The sequence below is a fragment of the Coenobita brevimanus genome, chromosome 51 (assembly GCF_032717465.1).
Source record: "Coenobita brevimanus isolate Jiangsu-jjx chromosome 51, ASM3271746v2, whole genome shotgun sequence".
NCBI classification, from domain to species: domain Eukaryota; kingdom Metazoa; phylum Arthropoda; class Malacostraca; order Decapoda; family Coenobitidae; genus Coenobita; species Coenobita brevimanus.
In genome coordinates this window covers 23,553,612-23,575,060 of record NC_137004.1, presented here as the reverse complement: position 1 = coordinate 23,575,060, position 21,449 = coordinate 23,553,612, and the positions used below count along the sequence as shown (strand labels likewise).

The window sequence follows — 21,449 nt, the reverse complement described above, 5'->3', positions numbered from 1 at the left end:
GATGTCTAAATACAGATGAAATAATGGAGAACACTGCCAAAATTAAGAGAGGTACTCAGGTACTGTACATAGAAGTTGGGTATAGGTAGTAGGTTGAGTATAGTCAAGGCATGGGTACAGTAAAGGATAATGGTTTGCATCCGGATTTTGCCCTTATCTGTATATGCCTTTGGCTCTATTACATCGGATAATTGATGGATTGCTGTGTATATATACTGTACAGTAACCCCTCCAATATCCGGATCAATAGAGCCATAGGCAGGTCCGGATAGTGGTCCTGTCCGGATATTGGGCCCCAGCTTATGGACTAGTACTTACGGACCCTAACTCTGAAAAACACCTACACAACTCCCTCTGGACATGCATAGCACCTATTTAAGACCCAAATCACACCAATAAGGGACATAAAAGACTGAAATAAATGCAAAAGAACCATAAAATGAGGTTTTAGAGGTGAGTTTATACAATATTAAACATTCTGGGTACTTACAAGTCCCTTGGTCTTGGACTGGTTTGAACCGCCAGTTTGCAGTCCACAGTTAATCCTCTGCACTCTAAATTCTAATTTCTTAACACTGCACAACACTGTAAATTCCTGTGTGTTCTAGTGGCAAGGTATTGCAGTTTATTCACTGTTTATTCACAAAAAACAAGCACCTGTGGCTTGCACTGTTATGAGTATCTGCTCTCCATCGGAGTTAAGCTGTGACTGTTGATGTTGGTGGGGTAACAGAGTTGCCAGATCGCAACAGCCACATTACCAATCTCCTCAACTTTCATTGTCAAATATAACTTTTCATTACCAAATTCGTAAAGCTAGCATATATTCTTCACTAATTATATATACAAGTGGAAATACATGTAATCACTCTCCTTATAACTAATACCATGTTGATTATTTTCACACTATGTAGGGTAGCAGATTAATCAGAGAGAGCAAACAATCCACCATCTCCATCCTGTGTATCCTCATACATGTGAAAAATCCATTTGGTAATGCATTATTCTAATGCATTACCAAACGAATTTTTCATTACCAAATTGGCCCACACTTGGTAATGAAAAATACCAAATGGCAACCTGACAGGGGAGGGGGGAGTGGGAAGAGAGGAAGGGGTGAAGGGACCATGGTGTAACAGCTGTTTGGCGCCAGGCGGGAATTTCAAATTATGGGAAGGAAAAAAGTCAGATTTTTTTCGAATTTTTTGCAGTTTTTGGCCCATTTTGGGAATATTGGATCCCAGGAGGATTATGTCCGGTTAGTGGGGATGTTCGGATATTGGGCGTTCGGATATTAGAGGGATTACTGTATATATATGGAGCCTCTGTAGTACAGTGATAAAGTGTGCATTTTCGTACACTGAAGAACGATGGTTCACGCCTCGCCAGGATAATAAACTTTGGGAGTGTTCTTCAGGCCATGTACTGCATTGGCGGACACAAGGAGTCCTGTGGTTGAACCAGTGTCACATACTGTAAAGTATGTTTGCATCTAGTCGGCTTGTGCGGTCCGTTTACTCTTGGTTCACAGACTACACACACACATCCAAAGCCACTCCAACACAACAATTACGTTTACAAGCACTTCTCACCCTGCATACAATCTCTACTAGACTGCGTAAGCCACTTGGTAGACATACATTGGCTGTATCGTCCCTACTTTGATCGGGATAGGCTGGTCCTGCAGTGGACACTCAAAACGGCTGACGAGATGAGATATACACACATATATATATATATATATATATATATATATATATATATATATATATATATACAGGTAAGCCCTTAATTCATGCGAGGGTTAGGTTCCCAGACCCTTCGCATATGTGGTAAAGTCGCGTATATGTTCTGCCCTTGTGTGCACATAATTACGCATGTCTATACGTATATTACATCTGAATAATACTGTTTATGCACTACATACACCTTATAAACTAGCATAAAGTATTAAAAACAACAAAAATGTAAGAAATTTAAAACTGAAACCTGACAAGCACAGGCGTAGGTGGAGACACTTCAGCAGTCTGGTGCACTAGCCCTCATTGCCTCCCGTATGCTACATTCTGCCTTCTTAATTGTATGAACAGGTGACTAGTTCACCCCAAACATGCGGTTCCAAGACAATTCACAGGCGTAGGTGGAGACACTTTAGCACAGTCTGGTGTACTAGCCCTCACTGTCTCCCGCATGCTACGTTCTTCTTTATTGTATGAACAGTTGACTCACCCCAAACATACGGTTCGGAGACATTTCACCATCAAGTCAATTCACCATCAAAACATGGACAATTCCCCGTCATTCTATTAATATACTTATTATTGATTAATTAATACTTTAATAACTAATTTTCGGGGATTTTATAACTCATATAAGTAAAAAACTAGTGTACTGTACTTGCTAAATAAACTTGTATGTAAATAAATGACGGGGAATCGTCCTGACGGAGAATTGTCGCCGACATTCCACCCTGAAGTTTGTCCAACACTTTAACTTTGTCAGTGACACCACTTTACCAGCCCGCTTTGGTGTGTTACCACATGCATCACTAGCACTACGCTTAGGCCCCATGTTGGCAGACAAGGCAAGCAATCACTGGAAGGCAGAAAAATAAGCCACAAATAACGATTCTCGATCTCAAGTCATGCACGATTCGACCGTCGGATTCAAACTGACTGCGTGGTGCGTGGTAGACTGACCTCCCAGGCTCCCACACACACATACACACACACACACACATACATATATGTGTGCACACGGGCAGCAGGTAGGCATTTTTTATATTTTATTTCTCTTGTATATTGAAATTACTTATTTGAATACTATAATTTTGTTTTAATTATTGTACGAAAAATTCGTGGATAACCGAAATCGCGTGAAAAAAGTTCGCGTGGAACAAGCTTATGATTAATACCGCCTTTCCAGTAAAAAAAAAAAAAAAAAAAAAAAAACATCGCCTTCATGTTTGAGTGACTCTGATGTACTTTTTATGGTCACGTTAATGATGTTCTGACCATCTGTGATGACTGCCTTTTTATTTCCACATCATTACAGTACACCCGATTGTCATCACCAGTTATGACATTTTTCAGAAAGCTTTCATTAGCATTCAAACAATCAAACGGCTCTTGACTGACTGACATGGTTCTCTTTTCCACATCTATCAGCAGACATGGCACAGTTTTTGCAGCAGAACAATGCATTTTCAGTTTTTTTAAAAATAAAATCTTGTGGCACGAACTTTGGCAGGTGCCTACTTCTTAAGAAACTTCACGGATGGTCAGGCAGCAATTTTCATGGATCATATCATGCATTTTCTCAGTGTGATTGTTGTCTCTTGATGTGGAAGGCCGTCCAGATTTGGGACTGTCTTTGGTGGATGTTATTCCTGGCTTTGACCGCTGGAACTACTTGTGATAATGTGTACAGCTCAAACAGTCATCCCTATTGGCATATTGCAAAACATGAAAAGTCTCCATAATAGCTTTTTCCAGTTTGTAAAAGAATTTCATGCAGATTTGTTGCTCTTCAAGATCCTTCATTGTTCGACTTGGAACAAATTGCCTTGTATTTGGGGGACATTTTACGTGATGGAAGTGGGACTGGAGCTAGTTCTGTGGCCAGGGTAAGGAATGGTTGGAGGAAGTTCAGGGAGCTGTTCGTTCTTTTGACATTGACAGGACTCTTTCTCCTTGCTATGGGATCTTCGTATGCAGCTTGTTTTAGGAGTGTAATGCTGTATGCTAGTGAGACTTCAGCAGTAAAGGAAGTAGATATTCGTAGGCTAAGATGTACAAAAATGAGAATGATTAAATGGATATGTAGTGTGTCCTTGAATGTGAGGCCTGAGGGGGGGCTAGTTTACGATTAAAGAGTTGAGAGAAAGGATGGGACTGGAGTGTATTGGTGTTGTGATGAGGAGGGGTAGATTGAGATGGTTTGGGCATATGGAGAGGATGAAAGATGACAGTTGGGTGCGGAAAGTGAGAAGTCTGAACACTGGGGGTAGGGTTGCAAGAGGCAGACTGAAAAAGACCTGGATGAGTGTCATAGAGTGTGACCTCATGGATAAGGGACTGAGCAGGGAGGCTGCCAGAGATCAAGCAATGTCAAGATCTGCCATTAGGCAACATAGACCAATGCATGCAAGGATGTTGGAGTCTTTATAAATAGTACGATGATGACGGCTCCACACTCGTAAGAGGCTCTCCAGCAGGGTCACTCTTTTCATGCCTGACAGTATCTACATGCCCTCTCCACATGTCCAGTCAGTTCAGAAGCCACCCTGGATAAGACTTGCTCAGCATTCTGAAATCTCTTTTATTTTATCTATCATAATTTTTTATTATTTCAGTCTTACAGTGCTTAACAAACCTCTGCCATATTGTAATATTGCATCCACCTTATCTGCTGTTACCTGTACAGTACTTTTGTGTGGAGGTACAGTTACTGCCATTTTTGACTCCATTGGTACAAGTCAGCTTTTGAGTTTCTTGCATATTTCACACATTCATTACAGTCTCATCACAAAATGTTATCATGTCTGCATACAGACTGCTTTATCAGAACGTGTTACTTTCACATCATTCAAGCTCATTGAGTTGTTCCTTCTGTCTCTGTGGGCATCTCCACCGCATTTGTTTACATTCATCCACAGTACTTTTTGCAGTAAAACCTTGATAATTGACCTTGCAGAAGGCAGAATTTCCAGTAAGTTAAACTCTAACAGAGGTGTGGCTTAGTGTTTATTCAAAGAGTTACATTTTAGTTTACTGGTTCCCAAGTTTTGCATTTTAGTTTAATTGATTGTACAGTGAGATTCGGTAGTTAAGTCCAGAACTTTACATAATTAAGTGACTGTTGCACCCCTCCTCCTATGCTGCCTATGACATGCACTGAATTGTTTTTACAAGTTTTTTTATTTTTTATTTATCTTTTTTAAATTGCTCTATAAATGCTTATTTAGTTTAGTGTTAATAAACAAGTACTCACATATAATTTGCTACCACTGGGGGGTTAATATAGTTTTGTTTTTGCGATTATTTCCAGTTAATCGGAAAATTCAGTAAGTCGAACTACCCTAGAGTCCCACATGGTTGGACTTGTGAAGGGTTTACTGTACTTATTAAATTTTCATTCTGTAATTTACATGCATTACATTGCATTCCATTCCATGAATGCTATGAGACCTGTTTTATCTTGCCAATATTCAGTTGAAAAAGACTGATTTATGTTCTTTTATTTATTTATTTATTTATTTTATTTTTATTTTTTTTGGCTGTCCCAGGTTTTTGTTTTTTATTTATTAATTGCTTCCATGAACAAAGTTGGATGGAAGTTATATATTCCCATATGTCCTTGTCGGTTTGTCTGCTTGTGTGCAAGATACTGTATCTCAAAAAGCTGGTGAGGATGACACAAAGTGCAGAGTAGGGACCCAGTTTATTACAACATTTCACCAAGACTAGCCATTCCTTAAGATGCCAGTCTTGGCAAAACATTGAAATAAACTGGGTCCCCACTCCGCACTTTGTGTCATCCTCATCAGAGTTGTTGCAGTCTACGCTGAATTCACCACAAAAAGCTGGTATTGGATTTCAGTGAAATCTGGTGGATAAGTGGGTATTGGATCAAGGAAGAGTTGATTAGATTTTGAGGTGGGTCCAGATCCGGATGCAGGAATTAATAGTAAACTGTATTAGTGTCTGTGGAGGGATGCTTGCCGTGAGATGGTGTAACAGGGCAGACCAGTTGACTGTGTGAGACTCTTAAAATATTCGTTCAGTAGGAAGGAGAAATTGCAGCCATATTCTGAAATTTTTTTGGTGTTGGCAGAGGTATGCACTTGCAGAGTGCTTTCTAGTTAGTCTCTTATCCATCCCACAGAATATCTCACTTACCGGTATATAAACCTCATCACAGGTTTTGAAGGGCGTTCTCTCTCTTATAGTTCAGAAGCATCTCTTCCTGATAGTGAGGATTGAAAGAGAGAGAGAGAGAGAGCTCCCATCCATGATGTATGACACAGTCACTTGCCTCATACTTTTAATGCCCTGTATGTTTTAGTTGCTAGGAATATGGCACATCTTCAGCATAGATTAAGTAATATTGCTCCTTTATGGTGTGTGCATACTGCATTTTCTCTTGGGTGCAGATGTGGAACCAGGTGGCAATGATGTGGGTGGTGATGGTGGCAACATTGCACTGCTGCTGTTACTCTATGTCTTGCAGGGCATCCCACTCGGGCTTGCTGCCAGCATACCTATGATCCTCCAACATCGTCATGTCTCGTATAAAGACCAGGTAACTGATAATAATAGTAGTAGTAGGTTGTTGGCTGCAACTGACCCTGAAAGATGTTACCATATGAGAGATACATGGCCATGAACATGATTTGAAAGTTTGGCCAGTAATGCATAAAATCAAAGTAAAAAATGTAACTCTTACAGTTGCAGCATGTATCTTGCCATATATTAATGAGAAATGACAGTGGTAATGGCTAATCATTTGTTCCTCTACAGAATTTGCATGTACTCAAAACCTTGGAATAACAACACAACTACCGATATCAGTTATTTCCCAACTTATATTGCATCAGAGTAGTGATCTCTGCTAAATTCTATAATCATCGATCATATTATCAACAGGCTCATAATTTTTTTAGATAAGAAAAGTTTTCAGTTTCCTAAATCCCTCCACAGAGGTAGATTGCTTTATAGATATGGGTAACTTACTAACTAATCTATGTGGTGTGGAAGAAAGGAGATTGAAACAAAATGATACAAGATGCTACTCAAAGGTTCCCAAAATTTGACTAATGAAGAAGAAAAAACAAAAAAACATGTCAAGTCCTAATTACCACTGTTCCCTTCAAAGTAGTCTCCTTGAGCATGCAGACATCAATCCCAGCGCTTCTCCCATGATCGAATTGCGTTCTGGAAGTCCTTGAGCATCAGCTTGTTCAGGCCCTTCTGCAATTCCTCCAGGATCTCCTCAGTCGTGTTAAATTGTAGCCCTTTCAGCTGGATTTTCATTTTTAGAATGAGGAAAAAAATCACAGGACACAAAATCTGTTGACTGTGGGATGGGGGACAACTGGCATGTTTTTTTATGCTCAAAACTGTTGAACAACAAGGGGATGGTGCACAGATGCATTGTCATGATGAAGCATCCGTGTGTTTGTGTACCTTTTGTCTGGACATTTTTGCCTCAGGTCCTCCCGGAGCCATTTCAAAACATTACAGTAGAACTTAGCATTGATGGTTTGTCCTTGAGGAATGAATTCCTTATGAACAATGCCCTTCATATCGAAGAAAGTGATGAGCATTGACTTCACATTTCCCTTGACCTGACATGCCATTCTAGGTTGGGGTAAAGCTGGGCTCTTTCACTATGATGATTGCTGTTTGGTTTCCAGGTCGTACCTGTAAATCCAGCTTACATCACCAGTAATGACACATGAGAGGAAGTTAGGGTCATTTATAGTCATTTCTATGAGCTCCATGCAGACCTCCATGCTATGGTGCTTTTGCTCATCAGTCAGGAGTCATGGGACAAATTTGGGGGTGATTCGTCTCATGTCAAGGTCGCCAGACAAAATGGGTTGGCAAGTTCCATGCGATAGGTTAACAATGCCACAAACATCGTGGATTGTCCTGCAGTCTTCAAGAATGGTTGCACAAACTTTGGCCACATTGTCATGAGTTGAACTGGTAAAAGGGCACCCAGAACATGCATTGTCATCTGGTGATGTTCGTTCATATTGAAACATATAAGCCAGTCGTAGGTTTATGTAACCCCGAAAGCATTGTCACCAAGTGCTTGTTTTAACATTTTTTGGGTTTCTGCTGCATTGTTCACACAAAACTTGATGTACAGATGTTGCTCTTCTACATCCTTCATTTTTGAGATCACAGAATTCACAAACTAACCCAAACACATTGATTAAAAGACACATGTTCTGTGACCGCATCTACCCAGCACAGCACCACTTCACACCTACAAACAGACTGTAGCACCATTCGAGCTGGGCAGTACTCCCAGGGTTGATGGAAGGTTGATGACAGAGAGAGCTGGAGCTTGTGTTTCTTCATCCCTCGGGACTAGTTCCTGACCATTCCCCTTTGCTGCACTTTTTCTTTGTTTAGTAACACAGAGAATTGGCCAGCATACTTACCAATACAAGTTGCTCTAACTGCCAGCACCAAACGACATGCACATTAAATGCTACACTTCTTATTTAAAAAAAAAAAATAGCATCATTGAACCAGGCCTTGGAGTCCCTGGGGGGATGGACCATAAATACCCCCACCATCCACTCTTCTCTCAGTGACGACTCAACGAGTTGCCAGGAACCAGTGTCTGACTCATTTCAGCTTCATTTCTGCAACATTTGCAGCCTTTCCTCTAACTTTCTTTGTTGAACACCACCTCTTCTCCTCTAAACCTCACCTTCTCTTCCTTACTGAGACTCGGCTGTCTGAAGCAACTGATAGCAAACCCTTCTCTGTGTCCTTCTACTTTCTCTATACTCATTTCAGAGCCAAAGGTGGCTGTTGTGTATATGTATGCAACGACTTATCTTGCTTTCATGTTCCTTTACTTGATTCTTCTGAATTCATTACATTCTGGCTTCGGCTTTCTTTTCATTCTCTGATTAAATATATCTGTGCTGTTTACTTTTCCCCTAATTGTACTGACCTTGAAAAATTCTTTGACTCTCTTACTTCTACGATGGAACACATCCTATTCATTTCTCCTTTGTCTGAAATCTCCATTCTTGGAGATTTCAGTGTTCACCACCACCTTCGGCTCTTCTCTCCTGTCACTGATGCACCTGGTGAACAAGCCATCATTTCTATCCCTAATGACCTAGAGCAGCTTGTACCACTCTCTACCCATATTCCTGACTGCCTTGGAGAGATTTCCAACACACTGTAATTGACCTCTTCCATATAACTAATCCTTCTGCTTAAGCTGTAAAGCTTTCCTTGCCTCCGATCAAAACCTTATTACCTTAACCTGTCCTATTGCTCCAGTACGGCCTGTGGACCCTCCAAAAAGACGTCGGTTGTGGCACGTTGGAGCTGCTGATTGGGAGGCCCTTCTTAGGCAGTACAGTCACCTCTTACATAATGCGCAATCAGAGAGCGTGGAAAAAATGGGTGTTTGTCTGCAAAGGAAAAAAAGTACAGCTTACAGAAAGTACTGAATGCAATCATTCACTCTTGCGGAGTATTATACTGTCCTATATTTTTCAGTCCATGCCAGCTCCATTCAGTTTGCATAAAGGATCTTATTGTAGTTTAAGGTTTATTTGAAGCTAAGCTAAGTATTTTACTATGAATATGCTCTACTGAGAACAGGTGGAGTACTGCTACATTTATCTTCCAGGCAACATTCAGCTTGTCCTTTTGGCCATTTAGCATCAAGCTTCTGTGGGCACCCCTGGTTGACTCTGTGTACCTGGAGAGCGTCGGCCGTCGCAAGTCATGGCTTGTACCAGCACAATATCTTATAGGTAGTGTGTTAAGATATGTTATTGTTTAATTTGGTTCCATTGTTTAATTCATGTGATGGCATTATTAGTATAGTCAATTCCGTCATGGGAGAGCAAGATCAGCCTCGTTAGGATTGGTATCATGAAGAATATTTTGTAGCTTGTGCAGTATATTGTTTTGTTATTTGGGCTCAGGACACGAAGATATAGTTGTTTATTCAGAGAAGGTCATGATTATAAATCTCAGCAAATTCATCTAAAGAAATCTGCATTCATAGTCATAATCATCGTCCTCTTTACCATCATCGTCATCATCATCGTTATCGTCACGCTAACCTTTATTCCCACCTAAATTGTTCACAGAACACATACCTAAAAGAGATTTTGGCAGATAAAAGCAGTGATAGGATATATGTCCAGGAGTTACTAGGTTTTTGTGATGGGAGACCTGAATGAGAGTTGACTGGTCCTGTAATTGATGTAGTCCGTCATTTTTAGATTGCCAGGGGAGAACTTCGATGGATGACAGATAGATGATATGTGTCAGGAAAGAAGTTCATGCATTATTAATTCATATTTTAAACACAGAGAAGCACATCAGTACACATACAGTTACCATAGGAAACATAGCCAAAAAATCATGATTGGTTATGTGGTTGTAGAGAGTAGGATATTTTGGAGTACAGTACTGTTGGCACAAGGATGGTGAGATGATGATGATGATGGGGACATAGAGTGAAATGCTTTGAATTTTGTTGACGGGCAGTGAGCAGATAATGTACAGGATTATCTGATCATATGACTGTGGTAAGCAAGGTGGCACTAAGGGAAATTTCATGGATATAGGGTGAGAGGAAGACAGAAAGCAGAAAGTATGAGAAACAGAGCAGTAACAGATGAACACGATCTTAAGGTAGTAGAAGAGGAGGAGGCTGTAGCACAGGCCGAACGGGGTGGTACTCCCGAGTGGAATGGGAATGCTGGTAATAGGGAGAGCTGGAGCTCCTGTTTCGCTAGCTGCCAAACCATCCCCCTTTGCTGACCTTTTCAATGCAACAGTAACATGGAGAGTAGGCCAGCATTCTCTCCCAAACATTTCCTCTAACTGTGTTATGCACTACACCACAAATGCTTTACATATCACACAACGTATCCCACCACATTACAGGGGTTGACGACAGCAAGGGCATGCGGCCAGAAAACTTTGCCCCTGCTACCTAGTGGCGGACTTTTGGGGGAGGTGTGACGGGTTCCACTGACATAGATCATGGGTCCGGGGTGAGATGGGGCTCGAACCTGTGCTAGTGGGTACAGGGCATTGTGTTTCCCAGGCTGCGCGTCCGCCCAATAGAGATGGGCCCGAACCTGGGAGTAGCACCCGAGGAGGCTGCCCTATCAGTGGGCTCATAATGGCAGGGCAGTTACAGTGCCAAGGTGCTTGGAGGGTGTCCCTGTAGCTATCCTGGCAGGGTGCCCTGAGGTCACTACCACAACCACTGGTAAGGTGGTGGGCTAGGGGTCCCAGATCCATTGCCAAGCCAGAGGACATTAAATCGCCCAGGGGGATGAGAGTGAGTTCATGGAATGTAGGAAGTTTGAGGGGTGGAGTGGGGGAAGTCATTGAGGCATTCAGTAGGAGGTGGGTGGATGTGGCATGTTTGCAGGATGTCTGGTACAGGGGTGGATCAGCCAGAAAAATTGTTGGGAAGGATTACTACTATAAGTTGTTTTGGCAGGGGAGGGACAGATGGATATGGGTGTGTGGGTGTGTTGGCTGCAGAAAAGTGGGTGGAATATGTTATGAATGTTATGACAGTAAGCAATAGGATATTAGTGGTGAAAATTTTGTTTAGTGGAATGATGATTGCAATTATATCGGCATATGCTCCACAAGCAGGCTTGGATAAGGTAGAGAAGGATAGATTTTGGGATGACTTAATACGTGTAGTAGGTAGTATGGGGGATGATGAGATAGTGGTTTGGGAGGGGACTTGAATGGTCATGTAGGTGAAGCAGCTGAAGGATATGAAGGAGTACATAGGGATGTGCATATGGTACAAGAAATGTGCAAAGGGAAAGGATACTCGAGTTTGGGGAGGCAGTGAACATGATTGTGTGCAACACACATTTTAGGAAAAGAGAGAGTAGGTTGATTACATATGTGTCTGGGAGAAACAGCAGTCAGATAAATTATTTTCTGGTCAGGAGGGTTGATAGGAGGTTAGTGAGGGATGTTAAAGTTATAGGAAGTGAGGAGTGAGGGATGTTAAAGTTATAGGAAGTGAGGAGTGAGGGATGTTAAAGTGACAGGAAGCGAGCAGTGTGTGCAGCAGCACAAATTATTGATTTGTGTCGTGATACTTAACAGGTAATGAAAAAGAGGACTTATGTACCTAGGAGGAAAATATGGAAGCTGGAAAACCAAGCAGTAAGGGATGCCTTCTATAGCGAGATGAGGAGAGTGGTGGCTGAACAGGGAGCCGTTGATAGAGGCATTAGTGAACAGTACAGAGCCCTCAAGAACAACCTCTTGAGAGTTACTGATGCAGTATGTGGTTGGACAAGAGGCCCGCCAAGACATAAAGTAACTTGGTGGTGGGATGAGGATGTAGAAGCTGCAGTTAAGGAGAAAAGAAGGCTTTTCCGGGAATGGAGGAAGAGTGGTAATATGGAGGAATAATTGGCTGCCAAGCATAGGGCTATAAGAGAGGTATACAGGGTGAAGTCTGAGTCACACAGACTTTTACTTGATAACCTAAATCGTGTGGAAAGGAAAAATATGATATTTAAGGTGGCAAAGCAGGTGAAGAGGGGTAATCGGGATATTATAGAGCAGTGTGTGAAGAATGATGGAAGGATGGTGGTGAACAGTGGAGATATTGAAGATGCACGGAGAGAGCATTATAGCCGGTTGTTGAATGAGGAGTTTGACTGGGACAGGGAAGGTTTGGAGCCAGCAGATCCAGTGTTTGGCCTTTGGCCTTTGATTGACCCTGCTACTGTGAGTGAAGCAATAGGCAGGATGCAGGTGGGGAATGCAGCAGGTGTGTCTGGGTTGACTGCTGAAATGTTGAAGGCCTCAGGAGATACAGGAGTATGGTTAGTCACTGACCTGATAAATATGATTATATATGAGTGTGTTGTCCCAGATGATTGGCTGAAATTTGTAATTGTAAGTGTGTACAAGGGAAAGGGTGATGACCTGGAAAGAGGAAATTATAGAGGTATAAAGCTTTTAGATCAGATAATGAAGGTAATGGAGAGAGTTCTAGAAGATATGATTAGAGAAAGAGTGAATATTGATGAGGTGTATTTTGGGTTTATGCCAGGCAGGGGGACCATTGATGCCATATTCATTGTTCGACAGCTTCAGGAAAAATATATAGGAAACTGAAGGGAACTGTACTTGTTTTTGTTGATATGGAGAAGGCCTTTTACAGAGTCCCTAGAGAGGTGGTGAAGTGGGCAATGAGGGAGCTTGGATGGAGGAGTGGCTGGTTAGGGTGGTTATGGCCATGTATATGGGTGCTCGCACCCAAGTAAGAATGAATGGAGATTTGAGTGATGAGTTTTCCATGAATGTTGGTGTGCATCAGGGGTCAGTTTTGAGTCCCTTGTTGTTTATCATGATACTAGAAGCCCTCTCACATGACTTCATAAATGGACTCCCATGGGAGATGTTGTATGCTGATGATTTGGTGTTGATTGCAGAGAATGAAAGGGAGGTGGAGGAAAGATTTAGGAAGTGGAGAGATGGTATGGGGCACAAGGGCTTATGAGTAAATGCAGATAAAACAAAAGTGATGATATCCATGGTTGGTGGAAGTACTGTCAAAGAAGAGGGAAAGTGGCCATGTGCAATTTGCTGCAAAGGCATGGGAAGTAATTCCATCTTGTGCAGTGTTTGTGATAAGTGGGTGCACAAGAGATGTAGTTGTATTAGAGGTAGACTGCGAGATAATGCTGATTTTATATGTGTGGCGTGCCCGGGAGAGCAGGTGGAGATTGTCAGACATGAATGGATTGAACTTGCTGGTGAGTCTCTTCAGTGTGTGGAAATGTATTGTTATTTGGGAGACATTTTATGTACTGGAGGTGGGGCTGGAGCAAGCTCTTTGGCTAGGGTGAGAAATGGTTGGAAGAAGTTCAGGGAGCTGTTTCCTCTCCTGACATTGAGAGGACTCTCTCTGTGTGCTAAGGGGTCTTTGTATGCAGCATGTGTTAGGAGTGTAATACTGTATGGTAGTGAGACCTGGTCAGTAAAGGAAGAGGATATTTGCAGGCTCAGATGAACAGAAGTGACAATGATTAGGTGGATGTGCAGTGCGTTCCTGTGTGCAAGGCCTAGGGGGACTGGGTTTACGATGGAAGAGTTAAGAGGTAAGATGGGACTGGAGTGTATTGGTGTTGTGATGAGAAGAGGTAGATTGCGGTGGTTTGGGCATGTGGACAGGATGGGGGATGTTAGTTGGGTGTAGAAAGTGAGAAGCGTTAATATTGGAGGTGAGGTTGCGAGGGGTAGACTGAGAGAGACGTGGGCCGAGGTCATTAATTTCATTAAGTGTGACCTCAGGGTTAAGGGACTGAACAGGGAGGCTGCAATGGATCGTGTAACGTGGAGAGCCACATATGGTAGGGAAGGTATATGGAAGAATTATCATGGGGAAAGTAAGAGAGATATCAGAAGTCCTAGTGAGTGATGAACAGGGTGGCTTTAGGAGTGGCAGAGGATGTGTGGCCCAAATATTTGCAGTGAGACAGATAGCAGAGAAGGCTTGTGTGAAGAACCATAAGGTGTTTATGGCATTCATGGATCTGGAAAAGGCATGCAACAAAGTGGACAGAGAAAGAGTGTGGAAAGTTTTGCACATGTACGGTGTAGAGGGTATGCTGCTAGGTGCCGTTGAGAGTTTTTATGATATTAGTGAAGCATGTGTAAGGGTTAATGGACATCTAAGTGAATGGTTCATGATTGGTGTGGGCATGCAACAAGGTTTTGTGATGTCCCCATGGTTGTTCAATATACAGTATATATGGATGGGGTGGTGAGAGAGGTAAAAACACGAGTAATGGAGAGAGAGATGGCGTTGGTAATGAATGGTGATGGATGGAATATCTCAAATTTGTTGTATGCTGATGATGCAGTACTGCTTGCAAGTACCGGACAAGAACTTGATAGGCTAGTGAAGAGTTTTACTGAAGTCTGTGAGTGTCGTGCCTTGAGAGTAAATGTAGAAAAGAGTAAAGTGATGGTTATCGAGAGAGAAGGTTACTCCCAGTGTGATGTTACAATGAATGGAGAGAGACTGGAATTGGTGAGAGAGTTCAAATACCTGAGTACAGTGATAGAAAACAGAGGAAAATGTGCAAAAGAAGTGGAAAGTAGAGTGACACATGGAAGAAAAGTAGCTGGTGCAATGAAGGCCTTGATAAGAAACAGAGGCGTGAGTGTTGCAGCTGCACAAGGCTTACATGAAGGAGTGTTAGTGCCAACTATAACATATGAATGTGAGACTATGGTGTGGCATGAAAATGAAAAGTCAAGAGTAAGGCAGTGGAGATGGGACTGCCGAGGAATGTATGTGGAGTACAGAGGGTGGATAGGATATGAAATAATGTGATTTGTGAAAGATAGGGAGTGAGGAAGTCAGTGGACACCAGGATCGAAGAGAGTGTACTGAGATAGTATGGTCATGTGGGGAGAATGGATAACAATAGAGTGGTGAAAAAGGTATATCTGAGTGAATTCGAAGGAGGGAGGAGGCGAGGTGGACCAAGGAGAAGATGGAGAGATGTGGTGGATGAACGTGTGAGGAAGAGAGGTTTGGAAGTTGGTGAGGCTAGGGAACTGACAGGAGATCGAGCTGGCTGGATGAATGATGTGAGGAGAAGTGCATGATCAGGGGTTTTGGCACCCCTTTTTAACATGGCAGAGTCTGGATTGACTCTCGGATACGATTTTGTGAAGCTACAGAACGTGGTGAATGTTTTTGGTGTATCCGATAGGGCCAGGATTCCGGGGGCTTGAATGATGAGTGAATGGAAGCGTGCCCCATTGGATTGGGGAAATTTGGGCTGTCTGGACATTGCTACTCCTCACCCTGCCTTAGGGTGGGAAAGGAGGTCTGGATGATGATGATGATGATAGAGAAGAGTCAGGAGAGGGTCTGGTTGAGTATGGTCACAGGTTTGAATAGAGAGGGAAGAGTGCCTAGAGGCAGACTGAGGAATATGAGGTAACATCCTGTGTAGAGACCTCAGGGATAGGGATTGGCTAGGGAAATGGCTCAGTGTCACTAATGGAGAGCTGCCATCAAGTGAAAAGTCAGACACATGCTTGCATGGGCTGTGATTGATAATATTTGAATATCTGGTGAGTGATGAACAGATTGGTTGAAGTTTTTGGGGTTTTAGTGGACATATTGATTGAACTTTTTCAGTAAAACGTATAGTGAAGAAAGCACGTAAAAAGAACTTCATGGTATTAATAGTATTAACCCCTTCAGTATGATGGCAGCTTTTTTGTTCAATTCTTGTTATTTTCAAGGAAATGTATTCAAACTGGGAAAGTCTTTTTGAGCTGGAATGGTTGATTATAGCCTTCATGAACTGTGTCGCTACCAGGATGCCTTCCTAAGTTATGTAAAAATATCTAACAGCAAAAATAAAATGTAAAAAGATGATATCGCAATGAAGGGGTTAAAGGATGTAGAACAGCATGGTTATTAAGAAGGGATTATGGAAGGTTTTATAGTATATATGTATGTTGTGCATGGAAAGCTGTCAAGTGGTGTGAAGAGGTGGATGTAATAAATTTTTTATCAAATGGCCAGTCAGGCTAGAATCATGTAAGATTTACCATCCATTCAGAAGTTTTACCAGGTATCTGTACTCAAACCAGTGCAGTATTTCATTTACTCTTTGATTGCCTTGTTTTGATAGGGCAAACTTAAGCATAAGCAGTTAAAGTGAAATCCTCTGAGCCATTCAGATAAAAGCAAGACTTGCAATTTTAGCAGAGCCTTTTAGTAAAAGAAAAAGTTATATCTCTGAAATTAAAGGAAAATTAATATCCTGCAGCTGTAGTGCCTGTAATGAGGCTTGCAGCATTTCTTGAGTTCATTAAATGTTGATGTATGTGGGAATTGAATGATTTGTAAAGGATTTTGTGGTCTGTTTCACTGGGCATTCTGGTTATAGGTTTCCCACTTTTGTACATTCACTTTCCTTGTTTCCTGCTTTCAGAAAAAAAGGTGAAGATCATTATGACGATGATGTTGAAATGTCAGACTTCAGCTGTACCTCTCCTGTCTCCCATTATACCATCTCTTAATCCTCTGACTTGGTTGATTTAAAGAAAAGAAACTATGGTAATATGTCACTTTTCTCCTGCAGGTGGGTTCATGCTGCTGTTGTCAATGAAGACCAACATGCTGTTTGGAGATGATGATCCTACAGTCCCACCAAATGTTCCCATCATCACTTCAGTGTTCTTTGCTCTCAACTTTCTGGCTGCCACACAGGATATTGCAGTTGATGGCTGGGCTCTTACCATCCTATCCAGGTTAGGACAGAATAAAAGAAGACAATAGGCTTGGATATTTGAAAGATAGATTGAAAAGTGGAATGGTAAAAGTAAGTGAAATATGTGTAAGAGATGACAGATTGATAGATGAAGAGTAACTTGAGTACAGTATATAAGAACTCTATGAACATCTCAAAAAGTTTGTTCCATTATAGTACTATCCTTAATGTTGTTGTTCAGTAGTTTGTGTGTTTACTGGTATGTGGTGGCACCTTTCATTCACTTACTTGATGTAAAGAAATATTTTAGGAGACAACAAATTTGCTTTTGTTAGAGTTAAATCGTCAGCTAATGACTTCTGACTGGTGCTGTTGCACGGTTGAAGGATATTTACTGTATTTTCACTCGTGATAGGACTTCAGAATCTTATCACATAGCTTTGTAAAGTTGTAAACTGTTGAGTTTCCAACACCATGACTGTCTTTGAGAATGCATGCACAAACTGGTATGAACATGTTTCAGTTGGTTAATCATAAAAGTTCTGAATGTTATCAGGTTTTGTGTCATACATGGTCATGTTTCCTTCACCACAGTCATAACACCTGCACACACACACAACATTTTCAGGGCTGGATTGTTTTTATACATATTTTTTTTCACAAGAATGCTTGTTTCTGTGATCATTTAATTTGAGAAGTAATATGTGGAAATGAAAATGGCAGTGATTTTATGAATTATAGTTTGGTAAAATTTTAGTCCATCCATCCATCATCTAAGCCTACGTTACCCCATGAGGAGCGTAGGAGCCCGGGGCTCGGCACGTTGGTCCTGGCATTTAAGATGAGAGTGACCAACCTCACTCATCCCTGAGTGGCATTATGTGAGCAATAAACCCCAACCACCCCTTGGATATAAACCTTCACTGGCTCAATCCGATTGGAGCACCGTTACTACCCACTAAACCACCGGGCGCCAAAATTTGGTTATATGGTTACCACCCAGCATAGTAAATGGTTTGCTGGTGTACAGGAAACCATTTGGCTTGTCATTCAGTGTAGAGTCACCCATAGGCAGAAGGAGGAGTAAAGAATGGAGGAAAGAAAGACACAAGAGGGAGTGCAAAGTCACCCGCAGGCAGAAGAAAGAGGAAAGAATGAAGGAAAGAAAGACAGAAGAGGATGGATGGTATGAAGGATTAATTATGCTGTATGTCAGGTACATGACGAATACATGACAGTATTGTGATACCAACTCTAACGTATGGAAGTGAAGCTTGGACCTTGTTGGAGGGACAGAAGTCAAAAGTGAGAGCAGTAGAAATTATTTATTTGAGAGGAGCATGTGGAGTCACATGGAGAGGCAGACTGACAAATGAGGAAGTGAAGGAGCATTGTGGTGTGGATGTGGATGTGATAGGAGGCATTAAGAGAAACACATTGAGGTGATTTGGCCATGTAGAGAGGATGGAGAGTGAGAGACTGACCAGGAGAGTGTATGTGAGTGAGGTGGAGAGGAGGAGAGGGAGGGGGAGGCCAAGGATGAAATGGATTGATGGAGTGGAGAGGTATATGAGAGAGGGGTGTGTGAGCTGGGAGCAGGACAGTGAAATGTTGGGGGACAGGTTGACATGGAGGTGATTTGTTTGTGGCCACCTCTTACAGGATTAAGGCATCAGTCAGTAGATAGATAGATAGACAAATAAGTTTGTATGAATCGGCTAGAGTCGCAACTAGATAATATTGAAAGTTGTTAGATTTTGTGACTTTTCTGCCAGACCAGCAACACTGGAACCACCCAAGTGGTACAAACAAGGGGAGAGTGCAGGGCATGTGAGAAAACACAGGAAGGGCTGTGCAGGTGAGAATAGTGCTTCATGTGGAACCCCACCGATGCTTTCCAACATTTCTCAGGTGCTTTTGAAGAATGACCATCTGCTTTCTGCTAATAACCAAACCCAGGTAGAGTGAACACTGCTGAAAGGGAAGTACTACTGTGCTGTACTAGTCTTGAAGAAGTGCCATGATGTGGATGTGAATTAAGTTACAAAAAGGTGGAATTATAGGCCAAGTTATTGTAAATAGGTATAGTTTTCATGTTTATTACAGTACTAGAATTTGCTATTGTACTCATTTACTGTATTTTCAAACATGTGCTTGAAATCCCACCTCAAGAACAGACCCTCAGATATAGTGAACTGTTGGCTTTAATGAACCTGGCATTCTCCCAATGAGTTCATTGCAACAAGGATCTACTGTATCTTTAATCATCGCCTTGGGTTTGATAACGTGCGATCATCTGACTTCTGTTTACAACTTGCTGATGTGTTTGGTGTGATGTTACACTCCATTCTTCACATGGTAATGCATAGCACACCCACAGAATGCTTAGTTTTGTATCACTTGCATTTTTTATAAAGGCTTCAACATGCTTGCGTGCATTGGTTTTGGTTACCCAATGGTGGTTATCCACACTGCTCGATCTCTGGCATCCTCCTAATTCAGTTCCTGAGGTCATACTCTATAACCTCGTCCCAGCCCTTTTTTTTGGTCTGCCTCTCACAACCCTACCCCCATATTTTTTTTTTTTTTTTTTTTTTTTATGTGTCCGACTCTGGGCATAGGCTTTACAGCCTGCTCTCAAGGCCCAGTAGTCCTCCTACATATCATACATCTCTCTACATGTCACCACTTCGGCGCTAACACCCACCGTCCATATTGAATACATGATAGGGCTGTCTCATACAGGACTGGTGTATTGGTATTAGCGGGGATACTTTTACGACATGTCGGCGGGTCATCTGGTAGATCAGGAAAGTCTGCTTTTATGAAATTCAAATCCTTAAACTGTTCCCTGCCCCAGCCAGGATGTTTACACTTCTCAACTTTTGCACCTGGTTATCAACGTTTGTCCTCTCAACATGCCCAGTCCATCTCAGTGCACCCTCCTTATCACATCACCAATATATTCCAGTCCCATCCTTCCTCTGAACTCTTCAGCTGCAATCCTAGCCCCCCAAAACCTCGAATTCAAGGATGCTCTGCACATCCATCTAATCACTGTAGTTTCAGTAAATTTGAGCCTACAAATATCCTCTGCCCAGGTGCCACTACCATACAGCATTACACTCCTAATACATGCCACATACCATGATCCCATAGTACAGAGAGAGAGAGCCCTTTCAGTATTAGGAGAGGCAACAGCTCCCTGAACTTCCTCCAGTCACTCCTTACCCTAGCCACAGAGCTAGCTTCAGCATCACCTCCAGCACATAACATGTCCCCCAAATAACAAACTCCTTCACACACTCAAGGGACTCTCCATCAAGATCAGTCCTTTCACACTTAACAGTCTCTTTATGCTCCTCCTGACAAACTGCAAAATCAGCGTTATCAGACGATTTGCCTCTGATGGCTCTACATCTCTTATGCACTCACTTATCACAGAAGCTGCACAATATGGAGTTGCTTCCCACACTCATGTAGCAAACTGCGCATGGCCACACTCCCTCTGCTGTGATAGTACTGCCACCAGCTCTAAATATCATCACTTTAGTTTTGTCCACATTTATTCTAAGATCCTTGTGCGCCATTCCATCTCTCCATTTCCAGAATCATTCCTCTGCCTCCCTTTCATTCTCTTCAGTCAACACCAAGTTCTTAGTATACAACATCTCCTGTAGGAGTCCATTTTTGGCTACGTGAGAGAGTGTCAGGCATCATGACAGACGACAAGAGGCACAAGACTGACCCCTAATGCATGCCAGCATTCACAGAAAACTCATCACTAAATCTCCATTCACTCAGCTGGGTGCAAGCACCCACATACATAGTCATAACCACTCTAACCAGCCACTCTTCAGTTCCAAGCTTCCTCATTGACCATCTCACCACCTCCCTAGAGACAGTTAAAGAAAGTCAACAACAAAAAAGTACAGCTCCCTTTTCTTTCCTATATATTTTTCCTGAAGCTGTTGGACAGATATGGCATCAGTGGTCCCTTTGTCTGGCATAAGCTCAAACTACATCCCATCAGTATTCACTGTCTTCCTCATCATACTGTCTAGGACTCTTTCTGCTACCTACAGTATGTTCCAAAAGTTTTATTCCCCTGTACCTCTTTCCAGGGCAGCACCCTTCTCCTTATACACATTTACAATTGCACTCATCAGCTAGTCATCATGGTAGGTGGGGATGCCCATCATCCACCCACTTAGTGTACTGGTACTCAGTATTTTTAGGGTAGCTCTACACTGAATGGCAAGCCAGATGATTTCCTGTAAACCAGGAAAGCACTTACAGAGTTGGGTGGTAACCTTATAACCAACCAACACATATTCCCTATATTGCAACAAGTGGGTTGGTGGAGGGTTAGTTCCCCCCTCTGGAAAACAACTAACTAAAAATACAAACAAGAAGCCTCGGACCA

At 42.1% G+C, this 21,449-nt stretch overlaps 1 protein-coding gene across 1 annotated transcript in view; it reads left to right on the top strand.

Annotated features, from left to right (window-relative positions):
* Positions 1-21,449, top strand: part of LOC145400248 (acetyl-coenzyme A transporter 1) — a 105,744-nt gene that overhangs the window by 13,826 nt on the left and 70,469 nt on the right. Inside the window, exons 3-5 of the mRNA XM_080272763.1 lie at positions 6,155-6,303; positions 9,394-9,520; positions 16,895-17,063. Of these exons, the coding sequence (XP_080128889.1) occupies positions 6,155-6,303; positions 9,394-9,520; positions 16,895-17,063 (445 nt within the window). The remainder of the gene's footprint in view (positions 1-6,154; positions 6,304-9,393; positions 9,521-16,894; positions 17,064-21,449) is intronic.